At 42.0% G+C, this 14,989-nt stretch overlaps 1 protein-coding gene and 1 non-coding gene across 2 annotated transcripts; both read right to left on the reverse strand.

Annotated features, from left to right (window-relative positions):
* Positions 1-7,661: 7,661 nt before the first annotated feature.
* Positions 7,662-11,030, reverse strand: LOC148121661 (phospholipase A2, membrane associated-like). Its single transcript, XM_087906988.1, has 5 exons — positions 10,926-11,030; positions 10,237-10,288; positions 9,881-10,025; positions 9,467-9,576; positions 7,662-8,105 (listed from the first exon to the last, which is right to left on the reverse strand). Exons 2-5 carry the CDS (start codon positions 10,277-10,279, stop codon positions 7,963-7,965), a joined length of 441 nt encoding a protein of 146 aa, XP_087763114.1. The 5' UTR covers positions 10,280-10,288; positions 10,926-11,030; the 3' UTR covers positions 7,662-7,962.
* A 736-nt stretch (positions 11,031-11,766) lies between these two features.
* Positions 11,767-11,926, reverse strand: LOC125406380 (U1 spliceosomal RNA). Its single transcript, XR_007233882.2, has one exon. It is a non-coding gene; the product is annotated as a U1 spliceosomal RNA (small nuclear RNA).
* Between the last annotated feature and the right edge of the window lie 3,063 nt (positions 11,927-14,989).

The raw sequence follows: 14,989 nt of genomic DNA on the forward strand, positions 1-14,989 counted from the left end.
AAAATCTTATACCTGATTTACTTTCTATCATAACTTGCTTTCTGTGACTCGCACACTATAACTATGTAGTCGTCAACTCTCTCAGAGACCCAAGAAGGAAATAGTATTAACTGGGTAAGGGAAAAGTGCGAGCAAGCAACTTCCAGAAAATGTGAGTAATGACAGAAACAGCTGGCTGCCTGGACAGTCACCCAAAGTTCCTCTGCAACCTTGGGACATACATCTTCAGCCTACAGGCCTAGCTTATCTGACAGAATTTTCTGTCAAACATAATATTTTTATGTCTTGCTTATCTAATTAAGACAGCATACTGTCAGTGTCTAGGCAGGGATATTTATTTTATTTTATTTTGCTAACTGACTTACTTTTGCCACAAAGAAAGTAAATTCCATGTGGAGTTTCTTTGATGCCCATTATGTTCTCTGAAGTAGATTGGTGCTTCCAGGAGCAGACCTATCTCATTGTCATAAAAAGAAGAACATAGGTTACTAAAACATTTTAAATGCCATATTCTGTAGATCTCGGAAGTGTTTGAAGATGAACTGTCTATCTAAAATATCTTTGTTTGACCTTGAAAACATACCTAATGTGACTACAAGTTAGATAATACTAGGTGATTAATTGGTAGACTCTATTTTTTATTACCCTAAACAGTTGGTAATAATAATTTTCTAGAACTAGAAATTTTCTTTACATTATTGAATGAGCTGTATAGGTACAATACCTTAAACAAGAGAAGAAATGTATTTACAGTATGTTTTAACAAAATTAATCTCAAATTTGTATCAGTATCCATAATTTGTATACAATATTCAAAAGTCTAATCTAATGTTAAAGATTTAAAACAAGTAGTTTCTTTTTAAAAGCTGACTCAATAATCTACCTTTTTATCTTATTATATCTATATCCTCCCTTTTTCTTTTCAGAGAAGATTCTTATCACATCTATAATATTCATAATCCATTGAACAACAAAAACCACCCACCCATCTTTTGGGAATGTGGACATCATGTTCTTAAATTTACTTCCTGTTGTCTATGGGTGATAGTATCTCTAGGGCATCCTGAAAGAAAAATTTGGGTTAATTGTCAAATCCTGGGAGAGGTAGCTAAATCATTCAGTCTATGCATCATGGGAAAGTTCAGGGTTTGTCTCAAGTCCTGGCTAAAGGAGTCTGTGAGGCTGGATCATCTCAGCTAGCCACCTAGAAATTGTTCTGAGCAGTTTATAGCCCAAAGTCGACCTTTAAATAGTGCTATCAATTGAATGACATCATAGGAACCAGGTGGAATTGTTGGTGTGGGACCCCATCTTCTTCCTGGAGACTTCAAAGATTACTATAGGAAAATTTATTATTTACTATGGAAAATTTAAACATTATTTATATCAAAATGGAAAGTCTGAATTTCAATAGACATATATTCAAAGAAAGGTACTATAAAGATGAAAATAGGTATGGGGAGAAGTAAAATTTATGAAAGCAGAGTTTTGATAACCTTAGTCCTTAGGTTTTTATTTTCCTTCTGTTCCACACCAGGTGGCTCTTGATATGAGACAGAAACTCTGAAATTTCCTTTTAACAACATGCCTAGATTTAGAGGAGAGCCACCATTCAACTCCAAAGCCAGCTTTGATTTTTAAGTGAGTTGTGATTCCCCTTATACTGAGAAGTAGGGAATGTGTCTATCTAGGTAGCGGGATTTTACCCTGCAGAGGATATTGTTACCATAAGTCAGATTTCTCCTTGCTTGGTGATTTCTTTTTGTGATATCTATCTTTTCTTCTTCAGGCATTTAGATGTCCAAGGTCTCTCAAATTTATGAAGAGGAATATTTTCCAGCAAAGACAAAAACAGAACCCACTCCCAACCCTTATGAAGTTTCCTTACAACCTGTAGGATTGTCTCCTCTGCGGATGAGCTTTCATTTCTCTTTCTCAAGGGGTTTCTCTCTTTCAAACCGAATCTTTTCTAATTTTGATGGTATTCATAGCTTTTCTTCTCTTGTGGAAACAAGAGTGAAACTTCTTCTCCAACATAGCACATCTGGTTTCCATTCTGAGGTTAACACATCCTTGAAACACACCAGCTGATTTAATTCAGAAGTCTTTTTTTATTATCCAATGTCTCTATGCAGCTGTTGTTCCTTTCTCATTAGCATTAAGAAAACTCACAGTTAATAAAGCATTATGCAATCATTTCTGGAGGTCTTTTTTATCCCTTGTTTAACATATCCATTATAGATTGAGTAGATCTTTCTATAACTGTCTGACCTGTAGGAATATGTGGTATACCTGTAATATGTTTTATATTATAATAAACAAGAAACTATTTTATTTTCTCAGAGATATATGCTGGAACATTGTCTGTCTTTATTGTGCATTCAAACCCATGATGGTCATAACTTCTGATAAATGTTTGATTACCGAATCAGCCTTTTCTGAACTCAAAGCAGTTGCCCATTGAAAACCTGAATAAGTGTCAATGGTATAATGTACATATTTTAATTTTCCAAACATCCCATCTTCCAGATTTCAGTACCCTTTGGGTTTCTTCCTGAAGGTAATGGTGTTTGGTTATACAAAGAACAAGTAGGACATCTCCTTGGTTCGTTGCCATGTAATGAAAAAGTTATTTTTTAATTTTACTATTAACCTGATTTTTTAATGAAATTCTGAGGCCTTCAGCACATTTCCAATCATTGATTTCTTCATTTCCTTGTGCAGCCCCCATGGGATCAAATGTGTTTTATGCAGATGGGTTGAAGCCTATTCATGATTATATCTTAAACCTGAATGAATCATGAAGTTACTTCTGTATCATCTGGTATAAATTCAGTGGTTCCAATATGCAAAACATCTCTTTCTGCATATTGCGAATCAGTAACTATGTTGAAAGTTTCCTTAAAAATCCCTTAGTACTATGAGCATAGCATATAATTCTGCCTTTTAGACAAAATCATAAGGGCTTTGTTCCATTTTACTTAAATCTTCTGATTTGTAACCTGCCCTTTCTATTTTATTTGCATCAGTATAGAATGTAGGGGCTCCAATTGTTGGTGTGTCTCATACAATGTGAGAAAGGATCCATTTAACTCTCTTTATAAGTTAAATTCTCTTACTTTTAGGATAGTTGTTGCTAATCCCTCCCCAAAAATTAGTACAAGCTCTTTGCCAGGGTTCACTGTCTTCCCCTAGTTTGTTAATTTTATCATTAGTAAAAGGTATTATAATTTCTGCTGGGTCTATTTCTGCTAATTGATGAAATCTCAATTTTACATTTATAATTAATTCAGAGATGTTTTCCACATAATATTTTAATTTTTTACTAATTTTATTTGGTAAAAAGATACGTTCCAAGATAATATCTTCCTTCTGCATTAAAATTCCTTTAGGGGAATATTTGGAGGGCAATCTGACCAGAATGGAGTTAAGTTTCGAATCCACATGATCCACATGTGCTTTCTGTAATTTCTCTTCAATCAAAGTCAATTCTCTCTCAACTTCAGCTGAAAATTCCCTGGGACTATTTAAGTCTTTATCACCATCTAAGGTTTGGTTTAAATGAATTATTTGATCAGTTTTGATCCCAGTAGTTGGCTGTAGATTGGAAATGTCTCCTAGCAATTTTTGGAAGTCATTAAGAGTCTGCAATCAGTCTCTTCTAATTTGCAATTTTTGTGTTCTAATTTTCTGTAAACCTACTATATATATATATATTTATATAATTGATAGAATCTCCTCTTTGTATATTTTCCAGAGTATTTGTAATCCCTAACAAGCAAAGCTTTCTTTCCTTCTTCAAATATTATTTCATTTCTAAAGTATCTACACTTGAATCAGATAGCACGGTGTCATCCATGTAATGGTAAACTATAGATTCAGGAAACTGCTAATGTATCATCTCCAATGGCTGACTTATAGAATATTGGCACAGGGTGGGGCTATTTAACATTCCCCATGGGAGAATCTTGCATTGATATCTCTTAGCAGGCTGAGAATTATTATTAATAGTCACTGTGAAGGCAAATTTTTCTCTGCTCTTTTCTTGTAAAGGTATAATGAAGAAACAATCTTTTAAATTAATGACTATAAAAGGGTATCTTTAGGCAATAGGGAAGGCAAAGGAACGCAGGATTGTAGAGGGCCCATTGGTTGAAACACCTTATTAATAGCTATTAGATTTGTTACCGTTCTCCATTTTCCAGATTTCTTTTAAACAACAAATACAGGAGAATTCCAAAGGCTGGTTAATTCTTCAATATGTTGAGCATCTAGTTGCTCCTGTACCAGCTGTTCTAAAGTCTGCAGTTTCTTTATTGTTAAAGGCCATTGCTTAACTAATATTGTCTGTCAATTATTTTAGAGGTAGGGCCATTGGTATATCTGAGAGTTTATCAGTTGTTGTTCTGTGTCTTTATACAGCCTGTATGGTCAGTGTCTGTTTTTAATAGTACCTTATAGTATCCTTCCCAGAAGCATGAGTTGGTTTATGTTCTGTTTCTGAGACTGCAGGAATGTTTATCTGGTTATTCCATTGTTGTAACAGATCACGACCTCATAGATTCACTGCTATATTAGCCACATATGCCCTTAGCCTTCCTCTCTGTTCTTCTCTGGACCTATACATTCAACCTATCTCAGGCTTTGTTTTACCTGAGACAGTTAAGGTTCCAATTCCTAAGAATTGAACATCTGCCTCCTGAAGAGGCCAATATGGATCCCATGGTTCTGGAGTAATTATAGTCACATCTGTATCTTTGTCTAAATAATTCTTCAATTTTAATGTTATTTATTCATACTCTCAGCTTTGGTTTTGTCATTGATATAAGTTTGCCAAAATATACGCTTTCTATTTTCTGTTGGAATTTTTGATTCATCCTTCATGGTTATTCTATCATTCAGAGAAGTATGGTTTTTATAACAGACATTGTATTTTCTAATTCTCCTGGAGAGGCATGTCCTCCACAGTAAATGGAAATGACTGGACCCCGTTCAACCTAGGGTCCTGCAAGAGGCTCCTCAAGGAGTTTCCTGATGATAACGGGTTGCCTTGATTGTCAGTTTTGGCTCTACACTTTGCCACATCTTCTGCATAACCCAGACGGTTGGGACCTTCTATTTGGGTGAGTCCCAGAAGAAATATTATTTCTAGGAATGCCCTGTCTACAATCCCTTCTCAGATGGTCTATTCTACCACAATTAAAGCATTTGGTATTTTGGTGTCTCTTCATACCTTTGGAAATTGTTTCTACTACCCAAGCCTCTGTGCTATGGCCAAAGGACTATATTGGTTGTGTGTCTGATCCATTCATCCATTGGTGTTGATTTGAACTTTAAGTATGTTTTTACATTCTAGTTAGGATTTTCAAAAGCAAGACACTTAATGAGCACTTGTCTAGCTTCTAGATCTGCTACTCCTATTTGTACAATTTTAGTTAATCTTTGCAGAAAGTCACTAAATGGTTCTCTTGAACCTTGTATAACCTTAGTGTATGTACACACACACACACAAACACACACACAAACACACACACACACACACACACACACACACACACACACACACACACACATATATATATATATATATATATATATATATATATATATGATTCTATTGTTTTTCCTGGTTCTTGAATCTTGTGCCAAGCATTCAAGGCTGCTGTATAACATAGGGACAAGATGTGTTCATTGTTTGTATCTTGACTATACAGATACAGCATAAGAATTCTCACCAAAAATTTGATTTGGGGAGGCCTCAAAACCTCTGATTCTACGTTGATGCTCAAGGGCCTTAGCCTCTTCTCTCCAAATTTTCTTCCCCTGAAGCTATGGACCATGGCCTAGTACAGCTGAGAGCAGTTGAAGCCAATCATGTGGAGTGACCTTATTTCTCGAAGCCCATGTCTTTACCACCTTCCTCATATAAGCCATAAGATACGACTGCTTGCTTAATATCTTTTAGATCATTCATATGTATAGGTTCCCACTTACATTCTGTATATCCTTTTGGGTATTGAGTATTTTGGCTTTTCTGTGGTAATAACAAGATAAGTAGCTAAAACTCTTGGTAAGTCATCTCTGACTCTGACAGGTACAGGCAATGCTAAATCTCTACTTCTGTCTTTTTCCTGTACCTCCTCTCCTTACTTATCAGTTCTGACAAGTTTCTCAATCGATTCAAATCTTTTTAATTACTGTCTTTTGTAAAGTCTGAATCTCTTGACCTGTGAATATTTCTAATGATTTCATCAAATCAATTAATTTCTTGTTCTCATTCAACACATGGGATTCCAAGTTTTTAGATTTTTCCATTAATGATGTCTTCTCATCATTAGAGATTGTTTGAATGGCATGTAGACTAAAGGCATGCACTGCCCGGTTTCTATGGCAAACTAGTGTAGCTACTGGGATTAAAGGTGTGTGTTACCGCTGCCCAGTCTGTAAGGCTGACCAGTGGGGCTGTTTTACTCCCTGAACTTCAGGCAAGCATTATTTATAATAATAGAAATGAAATGCCACTGTATCTATTGGCCAAAATGTCAAAAGAAAAGCTCTCTTCTGGGGGTTAGCTCGGTTTTTAAATTGTTTTTTATTGCAGTTTGTCTTTATATGTGAAAAAGTTACCAGATTTAAAACAGGCAGAGGAAACAGCCCAGACAGACAAGTGAGTGTCTTTACTTGTTGGCTCTGTTCCCACAGATGTACCCAGAACTGGGGGACCTCACTGGTTTCTGACTGTTCCTTTCCAGGCAAAGAGAAGTGTGGAGCTGTCAGGGCATCTTAAGGATCTGTGCACAGCTTCTCAGTTTGACAAGTGCAGGAGTTTATTTTTGCTCGGTGGGCAGCTTTGCACACGCCATGGCTCTGGCAGTCTTCCGGAAGTGGGTCTGCGCCAGGCGTGTGGGCACATGGTGCCATACACCGTAATCTCTGTTGTCTTTAAGTTCAAAGTGGCAGAGCCTTGACAGAAGCAACTCCACTTTCTTCTGCTGGTTTTGGCTTCCACCTCGCCCTACTGGCCAGGAAAAACAGCCTGGGCCTGGCGGCAGAGAGAGAGAGAGAGTCCTGCCTTTGACAGGGATGGCAGCTGTAGTGGTTGGACACTGCTTGACATCTGTGTCCCCTCTTAATTCCCAAACAAGCCCTAGCAGGAGGCTCTGACAAGGAGCTCCACTTGAATAAGAGAATCAAGGCTTAAAGTGGTGGGGTATTTATAGTTAGATCCGTTTTGACTGACCAGGAAGCCTGTTCGTGTGTGTATGTGTGTGTGCGTGTATGTCTCTGTGTCTCTGTGTGTGCATGCCGATGCATACATGCATATGTGTGCACATTTATGTGTGGAAGCTGTATATCAAGCTCAGGTTTTGGTCCTCAGGACACCATCTACCTTGGTTTTGGAGGCAGGGTCTCTCACCGACCTGGAACTCGCTGATTCAAGTAGGCTGGCTGGTCATGGAGTCGCAGGGATCCACCTGTCTTTGTTTCCCCAACTCTAAAGTTGTAAACAAGTGTGTGCTTCATGTGTGTGGGTTCTGGGGTTGAACACAGGTCCTCAAGCTTGGTAAGTTCTTTATGGACTGAGCTATTGTCCCAGCCCCTATACTTTTAGCATATACACTTTATATCAGTCTCATTCCACATTAAGAGATCACACATGGTTGTTAGGGAAGTACTTTATTTGTAAGAGCCTCCCAGGGGTCTCTTTGGTACTGCAAGGCAGGAAACTGCACTCAAAGGGGAAGCTGGAGGCCACCAATCTGCACGTTGAAGGTTGATGAGTGATGAGGAAAGATCAGTGTAACACACCAGGCTTGGGGTCTCCTTCTGGATGAGTACAGAAGGGCCCCCACTCTGCCTGTAGTGTGGGAGAGGGGTGTTTTATCACTGCGGGGACTTGGTTTGGCTGGGAAGGGTTGCGAGAGGAGACAATGTGTCCAGATGTTGAACAAGGCTACTCCCTCAGCACTTTGGCGACTTTCCACTGCAAAACTTGTTGGGATAGAATTGATACTTTACATTGTAGCTTTTCCGGTTCCGGTAGAAACATTCAACTGCGACTTTGTCACATTGGCACAGCTGTCTCTGACAGGAGTTCTGGTTGGCTGAAATTAGAGGAAAGCAGACACTGAGCTGACGGTTGTTAATATCCCACGGCTGCTGCTGGGGATCGGCCTGTTCTGAGGCAAGCACTGGGGCCACTGGAAAGGCAGACCCCGTCAGATGGGGACACACAGCCCGTGTGATGGGGATGCACAGTGGCCAAGCTTGGCACCGCCAGAGGTTTGCCTAGCTTCCTAGACAACCTCTTCTAGGTTTTAGTTTAGTTTAGTTTAGTTTTTGTTTTTAAGGACAGGGTCTAATGTAGCTCAGGCTAGCCTTGAACTCTACTTGGTGAGGATAACCTTGAACTTCTGATCCTCCTACCTCTACACCCTGGGCTCTAGGATTCTAGGCACACTAAACCATGCCCAGTTTACACAGTGGTAGGGATGGAACCCCGATCCTTGGGTACGTGAGGCTGGCACTTTGCCAGGTGAGCTATATCTCTGGCCCCACCTTCGTGTTAACAGACCTGCTTGTGTAAGGAAACCCAGCCTCACTGACCTCAGGATGGATGGAATTGGTGAAAACCTGTGTGGTCTATTCCTCCCCCTTAGCTGTGATTGGTCTTAAGTAATATGCAGCTTTATTCTGAATGAAGTGCTAAAGAGGAAGTCAGCAGAGGCTTCTGGGAAGTGTTCATTTCCCCTCTTCAGAGTCTTGGAGAGGGAAAGCCACCTGTCGTGGGTGGCCAAGGGCATTCTGGGAGCTCTAGTGTGACTTGTAGTATAAGCACAGATGTTGGCACCATGCCGGAGCTGAGGACCAGGCTTGATCCCGGGCTGTAGCAGTTGCCCAGATTGGCACCACACTGCCCTAGAATTCTTTCCCATCTGACAGAGGCCCCATTACTCCATGTGTCCCCACCCTGCAGGCATCATGGCTCGCTGTCCTCCCCTCCGCTCCTGCCCATCTCCCCCAGCCAGGGTGAGCCCTCTTTGTGCAGAAGTGTCTTTTGCTGCTTTGCTAAATAATAGGTCTCTGTTGCTGGGGTCCCCAAACCTGAAGACAATGGCTAGGAAGGCCCGGCTTGTCCCTGTCCCTTCTTTGTCTCATTGCTCAGAGTGGCCAACGGTCCTCTTTGAACTTTTGGCCATGCTGGGCCTTGTTTGGGGGATGGTCCAACCTTCCTCTCCCACTATGAGCCTCACTGACTCTCTTAGGACTCAGCTTAGGTACCACAGTTTGCAGGCCCCCCTGCAAGCCTCAGGCTGTACAAAACCCGTTTCTGCCTTCCCATTGGAGTCTTCTTTGAGGTTCTAAGCAGAGATAAATTCCCCTTCTGCTCCAGCACACTGCCCAGCATTTATTTGCTCAATAAACACATGAGGGCCGTTTCCCAGGATCTCAGGGTTTTTTTTACCAGAGCAGGTGATTTTGCCCCCTCGGTAGGAGAACTTGTAGGTCAGAAATTTTGTGCCACAGCCGTGTTTCTGCAGCCGGGCGTAGCAACAGTCGTGAGCAACACAGCACCTGGTCGGTGGGGGCAGAGGAGGGCATGTCCTGTTGAGGCTGCATTTTCACAGCCCTGAAATCCTGGTGCCTCCCCCACACCCCCTGATCTTTAACCCTGAGCAGAGACTCAGAAACATTGGAGGGGTCTAGAACAGAGTTCCCAATGCACTGACTGTTTTACTGGAGGGGGTACCCCACGGCCCTGAGGAAAAATACCAGGTCTGTCCTAGTCCTGACCCCACCAGGGCCCTGAGGCAACTGGTACCACTTCTGTCCTAGTCCCATCCCAGACAGAGTGAACTGAAGATAGGGGTGTCCTCACCGATCTGTCGCATCCTTGGAGGATCCCTTGCCACCCCAGCCACAGTGGCAACCATAGAAGGCATAGCTGGTCTCAGCTCTCTTTCCCGTCTTAAGTAAGATCATTTGTCTAAACTCTGCAAGGCTCCCTTGGATCTGTATTGGGCCTGAAAGGAGATGGAGAAATGGCCAGTGAAGGGCAGTGAGCCCTGTGCCCCTCCTCCGCATTGGCATCTCTCTACTGCTTCTTTCCCCACAAATGCCTTCCTCCCCATTCCCACTGAGAGAGGGCTGGGGCAATGGGAAGGGGCACTGGAGGATGGGGTGCCCTTCTCCTTAGATTACCCCCCACTCTGTTGAGTTCAGAACAAGTCTTACCAAAGGCCATGATCACAGCTGTTAGCAGCAGGAGGACCTTCATGTTGTCAGCCTGTGAACGACAAGTATAGACGACTGACCCGGGTGTTTCCTACCGGGAGTCTCATCCTCTGCCCCAGCCCCTGCTCTGCTGTCTGACTTAGCAACCCTGGAGTACAGACGTGCTCTTGCGTGGGGCTAAGTCATAGAGAGCATAGGGTGGCTTCAGACAGTGCATCACGCGTGTCACCTCTTGTCCCTTCCCTGCTCTGGGGAATATGATACAGTACCGGGAGTACCCAACACCTCCTTCAGTTCTCCTGGGAGACTGGATTCATTCCACAACACTGGGAGGCTGAAGGCAACACCTCTCCTCATTAGATACTCAACCTGCATCCCTACGTTAGAGTGAAGGCTTGGGAACTCCATCTATGGGGTCTGATTCCCAACAGTTCTTGTCCCGAACTGAACTGCACATTCTCTTTCCAAGCCATTCTAACCCCGTACAGATTGCATGTGTGCACACGTGCTCTTGAATTCTCGCTCAGCACCTTCACAAACCCATACAACATACTTGCACACAAATGCTGTGTTTTACATGTTTACACGATGGAGGCTCACATCCATAGGCTGGTCCATTAGCACACACATGCATGCACCTAGACAACCACTCAAATGCAGTCACAAGGCTGGAGTTTCTGGGCACTTACCTCTCGGGTGATGCCGCAGCTTCTTCCTCAAGGGCCTGTCTTGTTTTCCCTGAATGTCAGCTGCCCTTAAATAGCCTTTCCTTCTGCAGGGTTGGGGGGTGGTGAGACACCGGGATAGATAGGTGGGCGTGGTCAAATAGTGGACTCGTAAATAGGACACCGAAATCCCTGAGCAATCCCCCCTTTTTCCCCCTCATCATCTGGCTGGACAGCCTTGAGGGCTGGAAAATCCTCATAACATAGGTTGACACTATAATAAATCCAGCCGATTTTGAAATTCTCTGACTGCTGAGAAAAGGGCTCAGTTCCTGGCTGAAGAAGTTTCTCTATCCAATCTGGGTGTAACCAACAGGTCACCTCCTAGCAGCCACTCCCAGGAGTGGGCAAGGTCTGTGTAAGCAGTGGGAATGAGGGTGTTTGTAAGCCAGGAATGCTCCTTTTTCTAACGGATTGTGACATTTGCGAATAGGAAAGAGGACATTGATTCAGTAGTTTGTTCATTTCCTCCATTCATCATTCATTTAATCACAACAGATACATGCTAAGCCTCTGTGAGGTCCAAGGCTGCACAAACTTCTTGAGGGGGTGACGAGGACGTTCAGGAGTCAAGTTCTTGGGGCCCCACAGACCACTCCAGCACGGGAAGGATTGGATGAGCTAGATTCTCTGTTCCCCAAACAGCCCAGCATCTCCATATTCTCGTCTTCCTCCCCTTCATGGTCCTCCCCCTCTCTCATCCCATGTGATTTTCTTCTCTGTGTGGTTATGTGTCTGTGGTTGTGCCTGTGTGTGCAGGTGCATGTGTGTGCAGCTGTGTGTGCACATGTTTGTTTCTTTCTTGGAAGTGGTGAGTACTAATACTCCTCTCACTACAACAAATAATAGTCACGTTTCCCACATCTGGGGAAATGGCAGGGGTCAGCACATCCAGGGTGCAGTGGACAAGCCTCGCTGAGAAAACTACCTTCATGATCAAGGTGTCTCCCCTATCAGGAAAATAGTATTCTTGGTAGCTTTCTACTAATGCCAAAGCTCCTCAAAATGAGTAGTCTAAAGGAGGCAAGATAGAAAGACCCAAAACTGGAGTGACATGAGAAGGACCCCCTTCACCTGAGACCTGGTTGGTTTATTTTTCCTGCTGGCACAGCCAGGAAGCTCCAACACTGGTGATAACACCAGAAGTATCCACAGAGATGACGGGCAGTTTCCTTGAGACATCTCAACCGAAAATATTAAAGACAAATTCAGCCATGCCTACTGAGGACCCAAATGATTGCTAACCTTGACTTTTAGCACTTCTTATTCCCAACAACACACCTTGTAAACCCACTTTCCAACTTTGTTCATAACAGGACACCCTTTGACCTCCCAACTTGCTGTCAATTGCCCAGAGTGATGGAAACTAGAGAGGCACAGGGCCAAGTGTGACACTCCCATGAGAAGCCCACATCCACACTTAAGGATCTCTCTCTTCCCCTGGGCACCTCACTGTTAAGATCTGTGTTTGAGGCCTCTGCTTTAAGAGTCCTTCCATGAGCCCTGTTTCGCTGCCGGCTTAGCCTGATACACTTTCCAATGCAAAGCCAAGATTCCAGCTTCACCTCAGTGCAAGGCTCTATGTGGGGAGGAAGGAAGGAATGAAAGAAGGAAGGAAGGAAGGAAGGAAGGAAGGAAGGAAGGAAGGAAGGAAGGAAGGAAAGGAAGGAAGAGAGAGGGAGGGACGGAGGGAGGGAAGAAGACACAATGAAGTAAGGTGACTCCTTGCTAGCTCCTGCATTCCTCTCTGGCCAGGCTCCTCCCCGAGCACCTGATGTGAAGCCTACATCAAGGTTCAGGGAGATCTCATCTCCTTTAGAGACCTCATTCCCTGGGGTGGACATTCCCCCTTGGTTCAGCCTCTCAGATTCCTGAGCACTTACTAAGCAATAGTCAAAAGTGTCCCCCCCCCCCCGCTCCATATATCCCGGTGGCCCCACCAAGTCCAGTCTTTAGGACTCCATCAATACTAAGGACCCTGGTGACACCAGATGGAATTTCTTCATTTCTCATTTTCAGGACTTTCTCTTCGAATTCTGTCCACTTGTTTGTGTTCTTTCCCCCCATGTCTAAACCTAAGCTCTTGGGCATCTCTAAACAAGACAAGATGTCTGCTCAAATGGGAATCACAGGGTGGATGAGGGTAATGAAGACCAAAATGTGATTTCTGATGACCAGAGTCAAGATCCTCAGCAACATGCTCACAAACTAGATGTAACATTAGGTTAAAAAGGTCACACCCAGGATCCCATGGGATTCATTCCTAGAATGCAAGGATGGTTTGGTATCTGCAAATTGATGAAAGAAGGCATTTTGTGTTAACAGAGGGGGAAGCAAAGCCATCTGTCCATCTCAATAGATGTAGTATATCAACTTTGTAACATACAAACTATGTTTATGAGTAAAAAAATACCCTCATCAAATTAGATAAAATCCTAAAGGCTATGTTTGCAAAAGCCGTAGCCAATGTTCTTGGGAAGATGGAAACATTTCTAAGGCAATACAAGACTTGTCACTCATAGCAAGGTACGATAGAAGAAACATTGAGGAGGTGGGACAGGGAAAAGAAATCCCGTATCCTGAGATGTGGTTGGTTTGTCATTCCAGCTGTCAGAGTTGCACACTGCTGATAATGCCAAAATTGCCTGCATTGATGATGGGCGGTTTTTCCTTAAAACATCTCAAGTTAAAAAACATTAAAGATAACTAAACTGAGCAAATGGTGGCTTTTCTAGGCTCAAAGAACTTCTATCTCTGATTTTGTATATTTCTTCCTGACAACACCCTCACAATTCTATTTTCCAGCTTAGAATGCAGTTAAGTTTTGAATCCACATGATCCACAAGTGCCTTCTGTAATTTTTCTTCAATCAAAGTCAATTCTCTCTTAGCTCCAGCTGATAATTCCCTGAGACTATTGAAGTCCTTGTTACCATGTAAGGTTTTGTTTAAAGGAATCAGGTCATCAAGACCTACCCCAATAATGCGCTGTAGATGCAAAATGGCTTCTAGCAATCTTTGGAAGTCATTAAGAATCTGCAATCAATCTCCCCTAATTTGCACTTTTTGGGGTCTACTTTTTTGCAAACCTATTTTATAGCCAAAAGAATTAATAGAATCTCCTATTTATATTGTTTCAGGAGCAATTTGTAATCCCTGACAAGGCAATATTTCCTTTGCTCCATCAAACATTCTTTCTAAAGTATATACATTTGAAACAGGTGACGAAATGTCATCCATGTAGTGGTAAACTATAGAATGAGGAAATTGCTTGCATATCATTTCCAATGGCTGATTTATAAAAATATTGGCACAGGGGGAGGCCATTTAATGCTCCTTTGGGGAGAATCTTCTATTGATATCTCTTAACAGACTGAGAAGGGCTGTAAGTAGGCACTGTGAAGCCAAAATTTTCTCTATATTTTTCTTGAAAAGATATAGTGAAGAAAAAAGCTTTTAAATCAACAACTATGAGAGGCTATCCTTTAGGCAGTAGAGAAGGCAAAAGAATGCCAGACTGTTGAGAATCTATTGGCTGTATCACCTTATTAACAGCTTAGTTTTGTTACCATTTTCCAGATTTATTTTTAATCAAAAATACAGGAGTATTCCAACGGCTGGTTGATTCTTCAATATGTTGAGCATCTAGTTGCTCCTGTACCAGCTGTTCTAAAGCCTGCAGTTTCTCTATTGTTAAAGGCTATTGTTTAACCCATACAGGTTGTCTGTCAACTATTTTAAAGGTAGGGTGGTTGTTGCCTTTAATTTTGGTCTTTGTTTATTTATAGACGTTTGCCAAAATACTTGTTTTATAGTTTCTCCTGAATTTTTTGTTCTCTCTTCTAGAACTGTTCTATCATCAGCTGTCTTGCCCAATTCTTGTACAACCTGAATGGTCAGTGATTGTTCTTTATAATACCTTGTAATACTTTACCCAGAAACATACATTTATTTATGGTTTGTTTCTGAGATTGGACTAATGTTAATCTGAGTATACCACTGCTGCAACAAATCATGTCCCTATAAATT

The sequence above is a fragment of the Myodes glareolus genome, chromosome 6 (assembly GCF_982192425.1).
Source record: "Myodes glareolus chromosome 6, mMyoGla1.1, whole genome shotgun sequence".
NCBI lineage: Eukaryota > Metazoa > Chordata > Mammalia > Rodentia > Cricetidae > Myodes > Myodes glareolus.

What these genes read in the sequence shown, in the direction of transcription:
- LOC148121661 (XM_087906988.1), bottom strand. Translation starts at nt 10,279, where the DNA reads ATGAAGGTCCTCCTGCTGCTAACAGCTGTGATCATGGCCTTTG. An exon ending in AGCTGTGATCATGGCCTTTG is followed by an intron (nt 10,026 to 10,236) that starts GTAAGACTTGTT and finishes ATCTCCTTTCAG; the next exon opens with GCCCAATACAGATCCAAGGG. An exon ending in GGGCAAAATCACCTGCTCTG is followed by an intron (nt 8,106 to 9,466) that starts GTAAAAAAAACC and finishes CTCTAATTTCAG; the next exon opens with CCAACCAGAACTCCTGTCAG.